Source organism: Daphnia carinata, chromosome 3 (genome assembly GCF_022539665.2).
Source record: "Daphnia carinata strain CSIRO-1 chromosome 3, CSIRO_AGI_Dcar_HiC_V3, whole genome shotgun sequence".
Taxonomy (NCBI): domain Eukaryota; kingdom Metazoa; phylum Arthropoda; class Branchiopoda; order Diplostraca; family Daphniidae; genus Daphnia; species Daphnia carinata.
This window is the reverse complement of record NC_081333.1, coordinates 6362030-6377006: the sequence shown is the minus strand read 5'-3', so window position 1 is coordinate 6377006 and position 14977 is coordinate 6362030. Positions and strand designations below refer to the sequence as shown.

General features: G+C 42.3%; 1 protein-coding gene across 3 annotated transcripts in view; it reads left to right on the top strand.

Moving 5' to 3' along the window:
- Positions 1 to 14977, top strand: part of LOC130685337 (protein grainyhead-like) — a 28710-nt gene that overhangs the window by 3804 nt on the left and 9929 nt on the right. The window contains exons 1-6 of one of the 3 annotated variants that reach the window (XM_059494454.1): positions 5233 to 5695; positions 9468 to 10007; positions 10379 to 11381; positions 11553 to 11809; positions 12648 to 12810; positions 13773 to 13884. In XM_059494454.1, coding sequence (XP_059350437.1) covers positions 9532 to 10007; positions 10379 to 11381; positions 11553 to 11809; positions 12648 to 12810; positions 13773 to 13884 — 2011 coding nt within the window. In that variant the 5' untranslated portion in view covers positions 5233 to 5695; positions 9468 to 9531. Of the gene's footprint in view, positions 1 to 5232; positions 5696 to 9467; positions 10008 to 10378; positions 11382 to 11552; positions 11810 to 12647; positions 12811 to 13772; positions 13885 to 14977 lie in introns of those variants that run through there. The other 2 variants (XM_057508630.2, XM_059494453.1) reach the window with 2 other exon arrangements.

Below are 14977 nucleotides of genomic sequence, written 5' to 3'. Positions count from 1 at the left end.
GTTATACGTCCGATAGGAGAACTCGACTTTTGATTAGTGTACGTACATTTCCCACGGCCAGAGATGATACTTCGTAGGTTCTTGTCGCAAGTTGTCTTCTATCTTGCGACGGTATCTTTTGATTGGGATCGTGACACTATACAACTGACGTACATAAAACAAGTTGCCATTCCCAACTTGCTCCGGATGGTCATTCACAGCTTCTTCTTCTTCTTCCTCTTCTTCAAAGAACACAATGTAGGAAAAGAATAGGAAACTGGGGCATCGACTGTACGCTAAAGTTGAGAAACAACATTTGAAGATAAGATGGAAAGAAATAGAAAAAAGAAATGCCAATTAAATTCTACCTAGCTGTTTTTTTTTACTATTTCGCAATCGAACGGCTTATCTTTCCGCCTCTTTGAATATTAATTGAAATAAGCTTGACCGTGTTATTGCGATTCAGCGATAGCCATATGAACGAAAACTAGCAAAAACTGTGCAAAGGCGCAATGTTTCCAGTTAACAAGTGAAACATCCGTTTTTTTTTCGTACCAACGTCGACGATGTGCTCTTCATCGGAACGAGAAAATGTTTTTTTTTTCAACGACAACGTTTCTTTATTTTCGATAGAGATCGGTGCGCGCAGGCTGGTCGAACTGCGATGACGCCCAATCGTTCACAATCGCACGATCAACTATCGCGCCACCAAAATATTAAGGAAAAAGAAAGCCGGACAATAGATTTTTGGTATATAGCTAGACGGTCGTCTATCGCATTCGTCCCCATCACCTTTCCAAGGTTATAGGGAAATTTTTGGTGAGAAACAAAAGATAAGTTTGATCTTGATTCCCATCGCTTCTCATCCATCATCGGTTTTTTTTTTCTCTTTTTAACGCAGCACTCTCCAAGTCTTTCATTCCTTGCTGCTTCCAAGATAGTCCCATACCGCTATAATATTTGGAGTCAGATGATTATGTGTTCATTGGGGAGACGCTCATCGCGCAAATAGCCGCGACGTTGGACCCTGGGATTGCATTCTCATTCCAGATTATCACCCGCATCGCTATTGCCTCATCAGCGGGCCTTTCCGCCCTAATCTTTGAACTTGAATGCCAACTCTTTTCCTCTATATTTAATCATTTTTTTGTGTCTGTGTATGAAAACCGAGTCTACCCCCACGCGTCAACCCTTAGAAAATAAAAATACAAAGGTAAAAAGCATTTTCCAAAGTAGCAAAAAAAAAAAAAAATGGGGGAGAAAGTTTGTTCTCGCGGCAATGCATCACAAAAAAACGAAGCAAAGCATAAAAAGATAGGACGATGAAAAAAGGAGAGAGTCAAAGCAAAGACCTGAACCAATCTCCCTATTTGCATATGCAAGACCTGCTGGTTATGCTTGCACGCAGCATCCACGTCGGAGATCCACAACTGCGGTATCACCTCGACAGTGCGATATTTGCTTTCCAATTTTCATGAGATATACAGTATATGTATTTTTTTTTTTTTTTAATAAGCAAATCAAAAAGTCGGTTCAAAACATAATGCTGTCTATTTGACATTAGTTCTTCAACAAGACAGCTTTATACCTTTGATCGACGATTGCCTTTGTACTGTAGTTCGTTTCACCGAACTTCTAATAGCGGTGCTTTGACCTACCCGATCTCAACGTCTGTTGTTTCAGGTATAAGAAGGCGTTTCGCAATTCGCCCCCTATCCGCTAAGAATAAGACTCATTCTTTTTAAATCACTCTTTCATTGGCGCCTTCACGCGCATCAGTTCATCATCAGTTGGCTGAGAATATTCGACTCTATTGATACATTTTGTTTTAACGACAGCAATTGAAAAATAGCCACGTATTAGCAAAGTAGTTAACTCTTGTATAGAGTAGAGGTTATTGTTTTGAATCCTGCACCATCGGCGGCAGTTAAGCAACTTCCCAAAAATCAAACGCATATTAATCTATTGTAACCTTGATTGGAAACGTGATGAAAGGGAATTAATGAGCGCATGCACGGCACCAGACGAAATGTGTGCGGATGCGATGTTTGATGAAGGCCACGAAACTCATGTCGGCAAAGTAGGCTGACTGACTCTTGAGAGAGAGAGAGAGAGAGAGAGAGACGTTGTAGAGAAATCGTTTGTGCGATCAGTATTTATATTTTCGTTTTTATTATTATTGTTATTAATTTTTTATTTTTTGGGGGGTTGTGAGTCTGTCGAAGTGAAAGCTTTCTTACAGCATTTTTCCAGCGTGCCTCGATCGGCGCTCAGGACATTTCTCTGCCCACCGCCTTTCACTGAGTCGACGGTTACATTATCCATTTCCAAGAAGAAGAATATTTTTTTTTTTTTTTTTTTTTTTGTAATCCCGATGAGCTATGTAACGCATGCCCACACTGCAAGCGAAGTAGCCCTGGCAGCCCTGGTGGAGTTCAGTGTCTGTATAACTCGCAACGTAGAGGACACCTATGGCATCAGCAACCTGCGAGTGCTTATAAAATTGGGCATTAAATAACTTTTCTCCATGTAACGACTCTTTGCCTGTTGCCCTGATGCAATTTCATTAGCCAATTGACGCCATCCATCAGCTAGCAGGCTGAACGGTGAATAGGGCCGAGCCACCTCTCGGCATGAGCACGAGGGACGCCTACCTGAGTTTTTGACTTCTGAGTACCTGGCTTCTTTCCAATGCGTCTCAACCTTTCGACTCTTTTATTCCGTCTTACCCTGCTAGATTCGGTTAGCCTACAGGCTGAAAGAGGCCTAGTTTGAAACGTTTGCTTTTTTTATTTATTTATTTTTTTTTCATTTTATTTCTTTTTTGTTTCTAGCCAAAGTCGTCAGGACAGGTTGTCTTCGCCGTTGCTATGATTTTCTTCTTCTATCGCACACAAGCCCTAACGCCCGTCTGTGTAGGGGGATTTTATTGAAGAGAGATGAAGATCAAGGTGGGTATGGGTCTCGTCTCAATCTTCCAGCAGCTCTCTATTACGCCGAAAGCGATTTCCCTCCCTCCCCCCCCCCCAAACTAAATGCTTATGGGGAATAAGTGAATAACCTTGTTGAATCTTATCTATCTTCGGAGTTGTTTGGGGTTGGACCTGTCACTTTTCTCGATCGTGCTGGCTTATTTGCGACCAAACTGGACGCAAAAATCGTCGCTGCCAAATGCAACGTGTCGCTCTACCATTGCATACCGACGTTGTTCGCTTCAACCATAGAAACTGGTGGTGCGTTTTGTAACCTCCGCACGCTATTAGTCGAGAAATGGAATACAACGATGATTTTCAAAACGCAACATCGTAAACTATACCGTTAAGCATTAACACACCGATGGAGCAATTTATAAGTAGTGGGGCTTTTTCACAAGTGTAAACCAGCGTTTCATGCTTTCGTCAGAAACACGCAATAGTAGAAGATTGGATAGCTGTTGTGTCTTAAACGCGTCCAAAATGTCTGAAGTTTCTAAAAATGAAGGGATCCATAGGGTGGAGGCCTCTTAATGCTGCCAAAAAGCGCGTAAGCAATCAAATCAAGGAAAACTTTGCCTTGGGTAATGTCGGATATTACACGTGATGAAAATGTGGCAGTAAAAGTCGCCACGACATCATCAGCGTTTTATTAGCGCCTCTATTGTAATTAGCTCAGTGGCCCAAGGTCCATACAAAATGGCAAACTATCAAGAAAAATGTGCTACATCTTTATCGTCGATGCGCTAGTACTGAAATCTATCGATGCCTTTCATTTCAATCCACAGATCTTCCCAAGAATGTCCGGTAGGCCATGTTGCAGGAGAGCACAAAGGACTCGAAGCATAATAGTCGATGATACGCAACGGTTAAAGCTCATCTACCTCCTTGCTTTATGTGCCGGCATTTTCGGCCGTAAGGGCGGGTGGTCCGTTTATGAAAGTGCATAGGTTTCCCTCGGCTCCGGCCTCACCAACGGCAGCTGCAGATTTGCATAAAGAACAATTGGGTCTAGTGCAGGGCAAGCGTCGCTGGCCAACTCAAAATCAGTCAAGCTTTGAAATTTTTAATTTACTTTCTACTGCGGTTGTTAGGAGCACCTAAAACAGTTGTGTCATTTTATTTCTTATAGACTTAAAATTCAATCGTCTTTGAGTGTTTTCTCAGAGCGGCTGTTCTATTTACCTATTTCCCCTGTGCGATCAAATTACTGATATAGCTTAAAGCAGAGCAAAATAGTCCAGGCTATATTGGCTGGAATATGCTTTAAATTTGGTTATAACGAAAATAAGTAGAACGATGACTAACAAGATTGGAACGTTTTCTAGGCATCGTGGGTACTAAAGATATTAGCTAAAGACGAAATAAATTCAATTGCTTAATGATCGGCTGGAAAAAAATGACCGACACTGAAATTTTAAGTTTTTTTATTGATTCAACTTTTGCAAAAATTGCATTGCCAATTTCAGCGATTTTGAATGCGTGTGCGTACCTTGACGCACGCATTACCGCGGGCTTGCCGTACCTAGGTCAGTTTCACTTCTAACAATGTTCTAACTCGATCGTGATGCGAAATCCTTGGCAAATCGAAATGTAACGATTTTTTTGTTTTGCTGTTATTTTTGTCACTCATCGAGCTCACTCATTGAGAATTTGAACGCGCATCAAACATTAAAATTCAAACTACAAAGAAGATGAATAGCTCTGCTCATTTTAAGGTTCTTCTTGATTTTCCCCATTTAAAATGAGTGGATTTTTACGCAGTTCAATATACCGACTATGTAGATCAACCATGGGAACGTGAAACGCTGAACTTAGACAAAAAAAAATGATGTTTACGAAACCAGGAAGAAGAATTTCTTTTGCAGGTAAATTGAAATGTCATTAAAACGTGAAAACGGACACGATTTCAGAGCGGTAGTGATAAGACTCGGCTGTTGTGTAATGAGCAACGAGAGCAGGACGTTGGCCGGTATTTTAGAAGGGGTACATACAAAGAATCACATAGTCCAAAGTAGCAAACCGCATAGTAGATGGCATGGGAACCTCGGGTAGCTAGTGTATAGATGCGATGGGGTTGGGTGTGTGTGTGGGGGGGGGGAGAGAAGTAGGCGGGACTTCGTATGCAAAGTAATTGGTGAATCTTCGCGCCTCTAGCAGAAAGGGGCGCTGCTCTAGCTCATTGTTGAGCGTCAAGAACCGTATAGAAGAGCCCGAGAAACGGCTAAAAAAGCTGAAGGCCCCCAACGTGAGGCAAAGGGTAGCATAAGCATAAGCTAGTTCAGTCATGGTAGGGGCTGGCATGGCTGGAGGCTGGCAAGCTCGACGACCGAAAGGACTTCTCCCGCTTTCCACACGTTTGGCACAGTCACTGGTGAGCAAGTCGGTACCAAAGGCGGCAGCACTCCCATCACGCAGCGCACCACTTCCAATTGTTGGCTACCGCACGCATCACGGAATAATCATTCAGACGACAACATTTCATGTTTGGTTTTTAGTGATTTGAAAACATTCATCGGCGCACTTGACATTAGGCGCTACTAGTGTTGACCGTCTTGAAAAAAAAAACAACAAACAAACAAACAAAAGGACAAACAAAACAAAAACTCTGGCCCTTTGGCCGAACGATGATTGAGTCATCTGTCGCTTGTTGGCGCATTGACCACAGTGGTTAGTGGTACAATCGAAACGTTTTCATTTCTCCAACGGTGATTTAAAATTTCAGCGACAAGTGCCCAACCCAGGTAACGAACGTTCACTGTTATTTTGATTATTGCGCAGGTGTTGTATTGTTGTCCACCGTAACTATCCGTAGATTTGCACCGTGTTATTGGTTGGGACAATGAGCAAGTTTGACTTGCTAATCGCAATTGCATTAGGTAACAACCTGTTTGCTTGTTCAATGATATCGGAGTGGACGTATACACCTTATAGCATTGGCGAAAAGGCAAAGCTGCAGCGAAAAAAAGGGCGAATAGCGTAAAATGTTGCGAAGGATACGAGAGTGTGTGTGTGTGGAGCGAGTCGTAAAAATTTCAGCGGTTCGAGAAAGAACGTTTTCACGTGGATGGCGCGCTATTCGTATTTCGTTGTTTGCGTGCGAGTTTCTTCCCTCTTTCGGCAAAATGTTTGAGCCTTTTTTTTCCTTTTTATTTATTTATTTATTTATTTTTTTTTTGCTATGTATCCTTCCCCAAGTTCCAACTGTCTCGATATGCCAGAAAGTTAGACACGAAACTTTCACTCGCTGACATACACTCAAAAGCGAATAAAAAAAAAAAAAATAGTGAAATAACACGGCACGGTAAATCTATACCCTGAAAAACCAACGGTGAAAAAAAAAAAAAAATCTTTTCTTATTTCCTTCTCATGTGAGTGAGGCTCCGAGTTTTTTTTTTTCTTCAAGTCAATCATCGTCTTATCTGCGTTCCCGCCTCTGTTAGAGAGAGACGTGGAGAAAGAGAGAGAGAGAGCACAGGAGGGGGGAAAGAGACAAAAGAAGAGCGTCGGCCGATCGTAAAAAAAAAAAGGTCTCGTCACCTGGGTGCATAACTTCACCCTCCTTTTCTACTTCCACCTACTACACTTGACGCAACATTGATATAGGAAACTTGAGAGATCTTTGTTACCCTTTTCCCAACTTCCTCTTATTTTATTTTCGTTTTTTTTTTTATTATCATTATTTTTTAAATTCAAGACATTCTTTTTTTTTTTTTTTTTTTCCTTGTAGTGTTCTTTTGGGCCTCTTTTTATTTCCAACTTTATGGTTCCTTTTTTTTTTGTGAAACATTTTGAACCCAGTGAATTGCGCGAATGGCATGCCCACTTTGGCAGCGCAAAAACTGTGACGGGATAGGAAGGGAGCAAAGACGAAGACAAGAAAGGAGAAAGGGTGGCAAAATGTTGCCACCAAAAACAAAAAAAAAAAAGTCAAAAGAACCGAAAGGAAACGCTTGTAGACAGTGGAAACAAAAGCCCCGTGTGGATGGTTATACAACCAATCGTTTTTTATTGTTTCACCCTTTTTACGTTAGTTTTCTTCTTGTTTGGCAGCAGCAGCAGCCCATAAATTGAGCCGTTCTTACAATCTCTCTCTCTCGCTCTCTTCCTCCACTTGTTAGGCCATAAAAGCCATAAGATATGCAGATGACAGCCGCACTTGTTTAGCCGCGCGCTTCCTTGTTTTGCTTTCTTTCCTCAGCCGTTTCGATCGATCGGCTGCTTTTCACTATCGTTGCCCAACATGATCGCCGTCACAATTCAAACAAATGGACAAGTGAACATCCTAAGTGTAAAATAACGCCGCCTTTTTAGGCAGAAAGAAGTTCCTTCAGTGTTATGATCCCTTGTCCATAAATAGCTAAAAGATAGAAGAACAGCAAAAATAGGCTGCTAACGGAAGTTGTTAGCTATTATTTTGAATGCATAAGTAATGAGTTTCGCGCCCCACCCGACCATTGATAGCTCTCACCAGGCGTCCGAGACGGCTCAACCCGTCGGTCCAGAAATACGTCGCGGGAGACCGAATTACGTAACCAGCTCCCTACCGACATTAACTACCTGTTACCCGTTGCGAGGCTTTACTAATGTTTGTATACCAAAAAGGGTAGCGGCAAGTCACGCGGAGCTCTGACGCTACCCAATGCGATAAACAAACAGTGGCACGACTCACTTTATTGTTTGCGATTTCTATTTTGGAAGGCCGGCCGAACGAGGATGTCATACTTAAGGATAGAGCTAAACACAGTGTTTTTCTGTTCGCTTGGTGGTCGTGCATCAAAATCACTTTGAACGGGCGCGCGCGCGCGCGCGCGTTATTTTGTAATTGCGATCGCGAAGCGCACGAACGCGCAGAGGATCATCGAGGTTGGCGCTTAGTTTGAAAAAAGAGATAAAAGAAAAAAAAACCAAAACAAACCAAAACAAACTAAGTCCAAAAATCCAATACGCTTTCGTAAGATTACATTGTAAATACATTTGACGACTGTCATTTGGCTGTGATAGCTTTCGTTATGGAAAGCAGTTGGCTGCTTTTGGTGTTCAACTAATGTCTGGTAGCTGAACTTCACCCGGAGGCGCACTTGCCCGGCAGCCGACAGAGACTTAGCAGACACAAGTCATCTATCTCCTGTCATTCGCTGGGACAATTAAGACGAGCCTAACATAGTCATCCCCTTTTTCTTTCTTTTTTTTTTTCTTTTTTGTTATTCTATTTCGTTTGTTATTGTAGTTTTTGTTGTTCGTTTTTTTTTTTTTCCTTTTTTTTGTTGATGTGCTTTTCGTTTTTAAGGGCGGGAACATTCGTATGATAGATCTCAGACTGGTTTCTTCACTGCCAATTAAATGGCAGCGATCGAAATGCGCGTGTTTGGCATTGACAAGAACCCAGGAGTCCCTATCCCTATCGAAAATCTGTTACATGGCGAAGTGCAGCTCTAATAAGAGGAGCTCGACGAAGCGGCTTGTTCTGTTTTCATTCCAGTTTTCTATTCTTTTTCTTTTTTCTTTTTTTTTTTCTTTCGTTGGATTTCCATTTTGTGTGTAAATTTTTCGAGTTTTTGTTAAGTTCTTTTTTTTTCTTTTTGTTTTTTTCTGAGTTGGTTTTTTGGTTTTTTCTTTATCAACGGTGAACCGTCAGCGCTGAGCACCGACAGGTTGGTTTCACAGAAAAGAGCATCTATCCATAGACGGCATTAGGTTCCGATAAGAGCAACAGCACTTTGTCGCTGCCAGTCGACATCTTCTTCAACTGAGTTGGTTTCTCTTCAGTCTACATGTCTTTATCGCTCTTGCCCTTCCACTCCGCCCGTCCCCTTTCTTAGTCAACACTGTCCTATGCTTCTCTGGCTCGTTCATATTTCAAAATGACATTCACTTTTCGGATGTTATCACATGTATTTTTCATCCTCGCCGTTCGTGCCCAGTGCACCGTTCCAATTAAAATCTTCGTAGATGGTCACAGGCAGTTCGTTCTCTGCCGACAGCTCAACTAAGCAAAGCCATTCTGGCAGTATGCCGTGATACGAATGCCATCATCTCTTATTCTTCTTCCACCATTCTTTTTTTTTTTTAATGCATATATATATATTTTTTTTTTTTTGTGTTCCTTTTTGTTTTGTTTTTTTGAGTGGGTTTTTTATATAGAGCCGCCACCCTGTCCCCCTCCTCACTATCGCTCACCTCCCGAGTTCCATCCCATCCAAATGGCTTTGATGTCCAATAGGAATTCGAATCCCGGTATATTATCTTCGTGCGTCCCCTCTATTTCGTCAATTATTCGTAGAGATAAATGTTTTTCAACCAATCCCGCAGTCTGGTATGGGATCATGCCAGACTGTCAGACTATTTCTTCTCATTGGATTTTCAAATTTTTTCTTCCCCTTTTGGTTAAATTTTTGTTTGAGGACGCATTTTGAAATGACATTAAAAGAAGAAGAAGAAGAAACAAAAAAAAAACAAAAAAACAAAATGAGAAATTTCGATAAAACTGTAACCTTTTATGTGATTCACCTTTAGGGAAGAGGAGGTGAAATCTTGTGAAACAGCAGTTAGCGACCCGTTAGCCGTTCGGCACCAGCCCATGCAGCAAGTTCTCCCGCCCGTCAAATTAGGTGCTTCCAATTCGCCAGCGCGATCGCCGTCGTCTCCGTCGCGACCCTCGTCTTCGTCGCCGAGTGTTACACGGATCCGTATGAGCTCTGCTGCTGAGACGCTGGGCGCTGTCGGCGGCGGCAGCGGAAGCAGCGGGGCAGGAGGTGCCGCCACTCCAACTGGCGAAAATGAAGATGCTGCCTGGCGGAACACTTTTTACGAGCATCCCCTGCATGCAGCCACCAATGCCATGTTGCACTTGGGCGGAGGCAACTCATTGAGCGAGGAAACATCCGTCAACTCGGTCGGAAGTGTTTTGGTCTCTTACGAGCATCACTATTATCCAAACAAGAGCCAGCATCATCACCAATCGCATCAGCACCACTCGTTAATCAACGGTCTGCCTATTTCGACCTCCGTTCAACCGGGTCAAAAAGACGGCAAATCCATGAATGAACTCTGGCCGTAAGTTTCACCTTCCCACTTGTAGATTCGACGGTGTCAAGCGTAGTTCATAAACCATTCCATTAATAAGAGACATGCGCTAGATCCAACTTTTTTTTAAAGGCCGACCCAAATATTAAAAAAAAAAAAAAAAAAAAAAAACTTTGCCCATGAAAGCTGAATTGCTTCGAGTGTTTAAAATTTGAAACAAACAAGTTGAAATGGACCAGGCCATCTACATTATAGTAGTACATGTCTATAGTGAGGTAGCAATTTCAGCAAATTCAGTTAATTCATACATAATTTTTTTTTTTTTTTTTTTATTATTTTATTTTATTTATATTTTTTTTTTTTTTTTTTTTTTTTTGTGGTGTTGTTTTTAATTCGTATAGTAGGAACGGAATGGGCGGCTCTCATTCATCTTCGGCCGACGGATTGTCCAGCGGCAAAGAAATCGGTGGTCAAAATCACCAGTCTCACGAAGGATCAGCTTCTGAGCCGGACATTTATCCACTTGTGATCAAGAAAGAACCAGAGGACCTGACGAGGAGGAACCTGCGCCACGTCCACCACCACCCTGATTCGAGAATCGTGTGCTCCAGCACCAATGACAATAAAGTGGACAGTGGAATAGGCGGCACTGTCATCTCACGAGTACTGGCCGACGGTGAACTGGTCCACGAGATGATTCCTCGTCTCGAGTCGATATCTCACGTCATGAGCGGCAACAACGACAACCGCGAAGGCGCTAACACGTCCGGCTCCGTCATTCACATACGGCGCCCTGTCTCGTCTCAACAGTCGCAGCAACACGACGGCGATTCGATGATGTCTCCGGCCGCGCTGGACTTGGCTCGCGCTGGAATCCAGTCGGCCTTGCAACAGCAATATTCGCCGTCTGCGTACAGCAGCAACGGTGGCGCCGTCGGGAACGGGCACCAAAGTGGCTTGGCCAGCATCCAGGCCGTCAACAATCACGGCTACGATTCTTCCCCCGGCCCAGCTTACGGGCTCGTTTCACCCAACGAGCCCGGAGTCTACACGGCGATACATCCATCATCCACGTTGCGCCAACAGCCGACTGCTTACGCGGTCAGCTCGTCGGTTGGCTCCAGCGATTCGTTCTATCGAGACTACTTCAACAGCAGTGCAAATACTAACAGTAACGCAAATGCAAATAGTGGCAGCGGTGATCAGCAGTATGCTCGCGCCGTGGCGCAGCTCGCTTATGGCGAAGGACACGACAGTGCCTTTGGTGATCGCTTCATCCGCAATCAGCCGGCCGTCTACAAGCAGCAGCAGCAAGGCACCGGATTGACCGTTGACTTGCCGTCGCCCGACAGCGGCATCGGAGTCGATGCTGTAACTCCCCGCGACCAGTCCGTCGCCCAACAGGTAACTGGGAAACCATGTCCATGTTTGTTTGTTTGTTTTTGTTTTTCTCTACTTGTAGGCTATTTCAATTTGTTAAGTAAATATCTTATGCAAAAATTGTGAGAAATTTAGAGTTTTTGATGCATTCAAACCGTCAGTCGACGACACTAATTGTTGAATCTGATGTGACAGAACTTTGATTACACGGAACTGTGCCATCCTGGTTTGATTGGCGAGCAGGCAATTGAACATCAATCATCAGAGCAACAGCATCATAATAGCAGTGCCCATGGTGGCAGCGACGAAGGCAGCCGAACTCCAACTTCTGGCGGTGAACACTCCAAATCGAGCATGTCACCTGGTAGTGGCCATCTGAATTCATCACGTTCCCGCTCTTGGCACGATTGCAACCGCCAAAGCGAAGTCGACAAAATTCAGATTCCAAAAGTGTAAGTCTTTGAAACAATCGCGTTTCACGTTACGAATCTTCTACCGCGCATGAGTTCGTTGCCTTATATTTCTTCGATTGCACTCTATTCAAGTTTACTCCTTTCTGTTGTTACGCGATACACAAATCACGCCTAGAAAAGCCCCCGAATTTTGAAACGATCGTCAGTTTGTTACCTGCGGAAATCACTGATGAACATTAAAAACGAGCGAGCTTGTTTCTTGTTGTTAGTTTCCATTCGAAGAAATCGAGCCAAATCGGAAAAAAGTATTCTCCGATCGGGTCGATCTATTTTCCTTAATAACTAGTATACCTTCCCAAAGGCGACAAGTAGACCCGAAATAATGCCGAAAGCAAGTGATTCTCATATATGTGTTTTTGATTGCCCAGAGAGCTTTTCGAGTAAATTAACGTAGCAGCATCGCGGATTTCCGTATAATAACTTGCCAGTCCAGTCCAGTTTTTCAAAAGCGCATCATAGATGTGCTTAATGTCTGGTTATACTGTTCAACTCCTAATAATAGCAAGCAGCAGGGCTTTTGATAAATTCATGGCACAGACTTAGCGTTTGAGTTTTCAACTTGAATCATTTTTAAGTAGTATTTCTCACTTGGCCTACAAACTGAAAGTAGTGGGAATCCTACATCATTCGTTTGTTTTTGGTTGCAAAACAATTTCTTACTAGGGCATGGATAGTGGCGGAATCCAGTTTTATTATTTTTTTTTTTTTGTATACCAGTTTCATTGATTGTTTGTATTTTTTGCGTGTTAAACGGCTTTACGACGTGCTTACCGAGTAATTCAACTGCGCAACATTCAATTTCTGTATTGTTTAACAGGTTTAACCAGTATGGATTCCGATATTACCTTGAGTCTCCGATTTCGACTTCACAGCGGCGAGAAGATGACCGCATCACCTACATTAATAAAGGCCAGTTTTACGGGATAACCCTAGAATATGTCCCTGATCCTGAACGACCATTGAAAAACCAAACCGTCAAGGTACACTGAACTTCAGTCAGCATTTTCTTTTTTTTTTCCTCTTTATCTTTTTTTTTTTTCTTTGTCTAAACTTCAATTTGAGATCTTTCGAAATTAGAACGACTAATTATTCTTGAGCTATCCATCGTTCATCTTTTTCCTTGACAGTTCATTAGCTTGTCAAAAATCATGACCTAGTTTGCATTGAAATCAGTCCCGCGACTTCGACGCAGGCAACCACGCACACGTCGCAGATGAATTTCCGAGAGGGAGGGCGTTGTAGTTCTGTCCAAAGAGTAGCTAATCATACTGAACGGTAACGATGAAACCCGCATTATACTTTGAAGAAATGGAACAGTGAAACGATGAAATGTTTCGGATTATACGTAGAGGCCACACTGGGAGGCATTCCTATGGCACAAGCTTGAACCGACTTTCGAATTTCTGTTTGTTCCACAATCGAGCCAATTGTTTAAAAAATGTTAGCTAAATCACATCCAAGACATCGGCAAGAAAATACGAAAGGCAATAATAGCAACTATAAAAATTAGATAAAAAGTAGAGCCGTCACGGTTGTTATGAAACAGCAACACGAGCCAGAAATCTTACAAAGAAAAAAGCACAAAGAAAAATAAAACGTTCCCGAAAGCAGCCAAAGTGTTAGAACCTCCTACTTGGGACAGAGAGATAGCCAGTAAATTGCAGGTTTACGACACCGAAAACACCTGGTTACCATTTAGGTTTATTTTCTTTTTATTATCCCATTCCGCCCTTACGATGTCACCTGTTCAATTGGACGTGGGTGTGCCATTCTTCTTATATATTTTTTTTTGTTTGTTTGTTCTTTTGTCGACACATGATTGTTATAATTTCGCTCCTGTGCTGTTTTAATTTTCTCGATAGTCATTATGTAAATCTTATTTATTATCGTTTTGTTTCTTTGATCTTTTTTCGGATTTCGGGCGTGACTTGAATGCGCGTAGACGATGGTGATGCTGGTGTTCCGAGAAGAGAAGAGCACAGAGGACGAAGCCAAGGCCTGGCAGTTTTGGCACGGACGACAACATAGCGCCAAACAACGAATACTCGACGCAGGTAGGAATGTTAATCAAAGCAATGTAGCTTTCTAGTTGCTAGTTCTCTTCTTTGCTTTAAGAGAAAAAAAAACAATATGTGAGACGCCTGGTTAGATATAAAGAAACAACACAAAACTGATGGTCGTACATGAAAAGCCCGTCGTGAAAGTTGATGTAATGTTTGCCGGTCTCAACCGATCAACGATATGTCGCCGAGTTTGACATCTCGGGGAAAAAAAAAATCTAAGCAAACAGCTCTAACAAGCATGGCAGATGGTTCAAATAGTTAATACTCCCTTCGTCACTTATCAACGAATCTTGTTTTGAACGTAAAGGAAAAGACGGGAGAAGACAAAATAGAAGCGGGTAACTTAGGTGATTTTCGACGTTTTCTTTCTGGTTTGCTGGATTTTTCAACTGTAGATTTTTTTTTTTTCGTTATAAATACCGGTATGCAAATGTATCTTTCAAAGGAGTGAGAAAATATTTTAATTCGCAGGAAAAAAAGCAAACATGAACGATGGACATTGTTACCACTGTCTGTTTCCTTTATTTTTTTCTGTTTTTTTTTAAATTTTATTTATTATTATTTTTTTTTTAAGTTAAGACTGCTTGGCTACGCTGTCTTTGTTGATTTCGTTTCTGAAAGCCAGAGAAGCGATACTGGCAAGACCGTGAAATGTCACCGTGCGGAAGACGTCAACCGCTGGTCGAATGAGAATCGAGTGAAATAAAAGAGACACGAACAGTTTGACGAGAAAAAGAACGAGAGAGCCAATGACTGATGGGCAGGAGAATGGGAAAAATGAGGAAGGGGGAAATCAGGTTGATCTAGCTAACGCGTCAAGCCCAGTAAACCGTGCTCCTGTTATGTATCTACCCTTTTTTGGGGGGGAATCTTGAAATGTTGGCTGCGTATAACTGAATAGCTAATGTCAAAAAAAAAACGAAAAAAAAGAAAACAACAACGAAGGGCTGGCTCTTTGCATGTCTATCGCAAGTTCGGGTTGGACGAGACAAAAGAAATAAGAAATCAAAAGCAATAATCTCGATGTGACATCTGCTCCAAAAAAACCAGCTCCACCAACAGGTAGAAAGTGGACTGGAGATTG